This window comes from Nelumbo lutea, chromosome 2, assembly GCF_056320005.1.
Source record: "Nelumbo lutea isolate HS-2025 chromosome 2, American lotus-T2T, whole genome shotgun sequence".
In the NCBI taxonomy this organism is placed as follows: Eukaryota; Viridiplantae; Streptophyta; class Magnoliopsida; order Proteales; family Nelumbonaceae; genus Nelumbo; species Nelumbo lutea.
Genome location: NC_142685.1, coordinates 87,189,730 through 87,195,729, shown reverse-complemented (window position 1 = coordinate 87,195,729; position 6,000 = coordinate 87,189,730). Strand labels below are relative to the sequence as shown.

General features: G+C 39.9%; 1 protein-coding gene across 12 annotated transcripts in view; it reads right to left on the bottom strand.

Moving 5' to 3' along the window:
• Nucleotides 1–877: 877 nt before the first annotated feature.
• Nucleotides 878–6,000, bottom strand: part of LOC148871727 (transcription factor TGA2.2-like) — a 66,213-nt gene continuing 61,090 nt past the window's right edge. For all 12 annotated transcript variants that reach the window (XM_088969052.1, XM_088969059.1, XM_088969055.1 and 9 more), the window contains 2 exons: nt 2,834–3,082; nt 878–1,443 (listed from right to left, as the gene is read on the bottom strand). In XM_088969052.1, the coding sequence (XP_088825178.1) occupies nt 1,297–1,443; nt 2,834–3,082 (396 nt within the window). In that variant the 3' untranslated portion in view covers nt 878–1,296. The remainder of the gene's footprint in view (nt 1,444–2,833; nt 3,083–6,000) is intronic.

Below are 6,000 nucleotides of genomic sequence, written 5' to 3'. Positions count from 1 at the left end.
ATAGAGGCAATCTGGGCCTTGGAGGTGGGTGTGGCATTATACATGATAGTCAGGGAAAGTTTCTAATAGGGTTTGTTGCTTATTATGGTCATACAACCTCCCTTCAGGTTGAAGCTTATGCCCTTTGCAATGGCCTCCAACACTATCAGGATTTCAATTGGCTAGATATGAAAGTGGAATGTAATCCAAATTTTAGTAAATCTTTTCATGACATTACATCCCTCCTCTCTTAGGCTTAGTTTGAAAGTACCAATACAAATATGTAGAGTGCAAATCCTTGTATTTTGTATTATTTTGTCACTCTCTTATAAAAAAACAAATCATCCAGTTGATGCATTGGCAAATGAAGGAAATGAGTGCACGATGAGATCCACTTATTTGGTGGCTTCTCAATTACCAAGGTAATTCTTGTCTTTGATGTTTACACAGGCCAGCCAGTTAAGATTTTTTTTTTATAATTGAAAGTTTTTGTTTTTTTACGATTTAATTTTGTCAGATCTGGCTTGAGAATCTGCCAGTTCTGAGATTTTTTTTAATTTTTTTTCTGATTTATTTGTAAGAGATGGTTTGAGAATGTGATCAGGTTTGTATCGCTGATTGGGGCAAGGCGAGATATGTCCTCCCATGTTTCTTCTAGTTTTATTACATTTTTAGTAAAATCTTAGGGTGGTCGCCCCACCACCTAGAGTATATTTTGGGGTAAAATGTGTTTTTACCTTTTTAACCGTAAATTTAGAGCTATTAATGTATTTGTGGGATTCATCAGGACATATCGATATACTTCATGATTCAATGTACTCCATATTGTAGCAATAGATATCCATTTCTGCCCTTGCTAAAATACATAATATCAATATTTTCAACCTTAGGACCTTACTTTTTGGAACAATTAAAACCTTGGTTATTTATAGCCACTTTTTCTGCAATATCAAACTTTAGATGACAGAAATACAGATCCACAGAATCAACTACTTAACCTGCCAAAAGCTTCTGTAATAATTGCTATGGAGTATAACAAACACCAAGATATGCAGATTATTGCCTCTCTGGTTTCAGTTAAGAAATTAAAATACAACAGCTCTCGACCAATATGACGACTGTTACATGTGAGAGTTGGGACTTGCACCCCTAGTGGATCGTCGTGCCAATCCAAATAGCTGATAGCTTACAAATACCACCGAATGCAACCTCAAGTATTACCTGTGGTCTGTGGAACACCCAAAGCGTATAGCATTGAGATCCACCAGCAGGAACAGCGGTTTAAAGATTGATATCATTAAGGTCATCCCCAGATTCTCACTCCCGTGGACGGGCAAGCCAGAGAGAGCTCAGTGCACGTAGCCGGGAGAAATAATCATTTATGGCAAGGAGAGCACGAGCTGATTGGCGGGTTGTCAATATACGATGCATTTGTTGCAATGTTTGTTGCCGCAGATTGTCAGCCTGGTGGTATCACAACAGTGGAATCATAAAAGGGCAGATGCATGGGGGGAGTAATGAAACAGACTTACCTACCATGTCATGGAAGCGGAAGTGAAGATATCAAGGGCCTATGTTCAAGTCTAATCAGTATTCTAACACTTGGATCGGACAAAAACTAGAATTTTTGCCAGGGCACGGATCAAATGGTTTGACCACCAGGTAAAACAGTTTGACAGTGAGTTGAAAAAATGCAGATAATAGATTTTGTAATTTAACACGAATATAAAGTGGTGATCAGATGGATTAAGGTGCTATTTTTAACATAAATGACCAGGTTTCAAGTCTTGTTATTTGCATTTTATTGAAAATGCACATGTAAGTATTGTATATATATTAATTAAAGATACACAGATGAGAACAAAATGAGCAATAACTTAATGGATTGACTCGCATATTACTTTAAGGTTTCAAGTTTGAATTTAATGACCTGAGCAGGTCATTGAACCTGGTTGGAACATTGAAACCAACTGTTCCACCATGTTTTGACCAGTTCTTTCAGTTTCCCAGAAAAATGAAACCCAGGGTTAAAAAAAACGGAATGTCATCCAGTTCCCAAGTTGGTCCAACTGTCCAGTCCAGTCCGAGTCTTAAAACATTGAATCTAATAACAAGGATCCTTCAAACTCTACTCAATGGTCAACAGAAAAGATTTGATGGATATATTAGGTATTGGTAGGGGTAAAGCTCGGTTGAAACTGAATATTAAAAATTACACAATGCAAATATAAATCCATTAATGAAGTAAATCAGTTTACTGACTCCATAAACTTTTTAACACCCATACCCTTCATAACCATGCTAAACACTAGTACCAGAGATATCCATGCAACCAGACACCATGGTCATGGTACGGGTAATGGATGTGTCATGTCATGGCACCTACAACTTAACTAGTAATGGCAATATGTCATTGCATGTGAAATGGCGTGACCACATTTGGACACCAATCATAAATTAATGTTCTAGTTCTAAGAAGTAAATTTTGCACCAGTAACAAAAACTATCCTAAGAACTAAAAGATGTGTAGGCAATCTATAAGAAACCTTGTTTTTTGGTATTACATATTATACATATAGGGGGATTAAGAATGGGGATAGAGCAGGGTGCACATGAGAGGTCCACTGGCCTTACCACAGACAGCCTGCAGTTGCATAGGATTGATCCCATGCCTCCAAATTCGGAGGGACACAAGTGGCCATCTCAGCCACTGGATCATCAACTATATAAGAACCTCAAGTCACCCATAAGAAAATCCTTTTTCCTATGAAAAATAGGAAGCATTACATTTAGCAGGACTCTAGAAAATGCTTGGGGATTTACCAGCAGAACTATAACTAATTCCAGAGCTTACCTGCCGAAGGAAACCCTCGAGGGTTCCTAGCTTTCCCATTGCCATTGCCATCTGACCCATATAGTTGGCAACATTCCCTGACGAACCTGAGGGACCAAGAGAGCCACTGGCCAGAGTCTCAGCCAGGGATTGTTGTAATGCCTCCATCCCTTGGGACAAAGCATCCTCAGCCTGTTGGGATGACTGCTGCAAGTTGCATATGCCCATCAACTGCTGCTCAGTTAGTGGCTCCAGTTGATTCACAAGAAGCTGCAACATGCATGTTTAGTAAAGAACTGAGTATATTAGGAAAAGAACAAATAAAACAAAACTTAAGCTCGTATAGAATTTAGTATCAAGTTTCAACCAAGAACTAGAGTTCATTCAATAAAAATAAACCTATAACAACACCAAATGAAAACAAAGTTCAGACCACTTTATCAGTAGCAAAAAAAAACTATATTACAGTGCAAATAAAAGGAAAATGTGCCAAAATCCAAAAAAAAAGACTGCAGAAAAATACAACAGCTAAAAGCTGACTGGACAGTAAAAGAAACTAATGCAAGAGTCTTGTATATTAGCCCCAGGCATGGAATCCCCAACCAAATTAAACCAACACACTCCTTCCCTAGCCAAAAGGGCAGCTAAAGTTTGCCTTTATAAAAGTTCACCTCAACAATTTGTTAGACAGTTTTGTATGCCCTTAACTTCAATCAAAATGATGTACTTTATGAGTTTATTGTAAATGAATAATAGTGCATATTTGATTCATGTTCCCTTGGTATGTTTCTGTGTTATACCCTTAAACTAGACACTTAATGAGACTCGTGTTAGTTTAGAATGTTCACAGCCAGTGGGTCGGTCTGGGGAGACCTATCCAACAAGGCTAACACTGTGGTGCCACCAAATCGATTGGGATGGCTTGTCTCAACTGCCGAGGTAAGACCCTAGGCACATACAGCGTAGGATCAATTGAATCTTTGAACTAGACCAGATTTTCAGTATTGCCCTGGACCTTGGAGATTGATGGGCAAAACTGGAAAGTTACACCAGACCCCTAGACTTGATTATGATACTGCACTAGGTGTCGGATTGGGCTGTCTTTGATGTACCAATCAATGAGATCCTTAGCGGGGGTCAAAACCTGAGTATGTTGGGACAGTCTGAGAATTCATCTGAGTGGGTGATCATAGTGACAGGATCAGCCCCTTTGTCAGACAAAGGTAATGATCGGGGATGCACTCTCACTGATGGAAACCAAGACTGCCGGCAGCCGATTTCAATCGTTGAGATTTGTTTTGCAAAATATATTTTATATGAGATATAAAAGTATATATATTATGGTTTCTAAAATTTTGCAAAAGGTTTTAATTCCCGGGATCCATATAAGCAGAGAGTGCAACATTGTTCCTTGCAACCGAGGGAGAGGTCCTCTCTTGTCGGGCAGTGTATGATCATTATGGGCTGAGAGGTTAAGTGTAAGATCATTGAGGATAATACCTGATGGGCTAATCTTGCATCTGCCCACAGTCCCTGGGTGTTACAAGGTGGCTTGGCCCAGAGACCACTTAGGGTAAGTGTTGAGCCCATAAAGAACATGAGATGGTTTTCAGGGGGTGCACTGTCCATAACAGTGTATTCAGCCAGGCCTTATAACAAAGGCTAGGCTGAACCCATGTGGCTGATGTGTAGATCAATGTTTAGGTCCCACGCCATACAAGGAAGCCCAACTGGGCAGCAGTTTGAAAGGCTAAATGAACACATAACCTTAAATGGGCCTTAAGCCCATTTCGAACTAGGCTAATTTGATTAGTCACTTAAGGGGTGAATTCTGAGATGGATCAACTGATAGGATTGGGCCCAGACCCTATCCACTTGGAGAGTCCAAGATCTAAATAAGATTTAGATCTGGAAACCTCCTAATTAGATTAGGAGATGGCTGATCTAATCTGCAGATAAGATAAGGGTTATCCCTTATCACTTAAAGGGACTTCTAATCCAAATATGATTTGGGTTAGCAACTCCTAATGGGATTAGGAGCTGATCCCTTTGAGATTATAAAAGGAGGGGGCGGCAACCTTTAGACATGCAATGCAATCCAGAGATCCTTGTCTTCAGAGCTGAGATTACTAGAAGAGAGAATTCTGCACCCTGCAAATACTCTCTTGCCGCCTCCTTCCTGCAGCCGCCGCCTACAGCAGTTCGATCTCCAGTTCTTGGGAGAAATCAAGATTTGATCTTGATACCAATCTTTTGGAGAAAAGATTGGTTGGAGTTGTATTCACAAGCCATCCAACTGATTCTTGCGAAAGGTCAAGTTCTTTTGGAAGAACACTGTTGATTCTACTCCAACCTGCACTGCGCCATCTTTGCTGGGAGCAGATTTTGGATCCTTCCTTGGGCATGAACACCTCTATTGGGAAATACTACTTCTCTGTATCAGGTATTATCCCTCCCTACTCCTTTTGGTTCAGATCTGGTTCAGTTTATGGTTCAAGAATGATCCTTGAAAATATGATTTTTTAAATAGGGAAAATGATTCCTAGTTGAAGGGAGAGAAAAATTTTTGAAATTCGCCCCCTTATTCCGCAACCTTTGGGCGTCAATGTGATGGATATCCTATCCCTTCAGAATTAAGGGTCCAAGGGCATTTCATTAATTAATAAGAACAAAAAATATGAATAGAAGAACAAAAATGCCAGCAAGAGGAAAACTTTTTATTATCCTAAAAAAACGATGGATAGAAGATTAGTTGCAATCAACTCAAAAACTTTCAAACTAGAACGACAGTCGAAAACCAAGAGGAAGAGGTCAAGTAGGTAAGGGAGTTTCTTCAGCTGGCAATGAAGTCCCAATCAAAGGTTCTTGTGGATCGTAAGAGAACTGCAAAGGACAGAGTTCTCCTCTTACAGTTGAAAGAAATTAGAGATTTGTGCATCTAAACAGTTGGGAATCTACGACTCACGGGTGTAGCATCTGTGTTCCCAAAGAACCTTCCATAGTGAGTTGGAGTTTGTTTGACCAGCTTCCAAGCTCGTTTGACCCCCCAAACCTTTCCCCTCCCTTTGAAAGCAGCTCAACAAACCAGTTTCCCCAGTTAGAAAGAAAAAACAAAATAACCAAGGCAAGAGGGTCAGCTTTCATCTCAGTCGTCCGTCAGAACACACCCTTCCGGCAATTGGAAATTA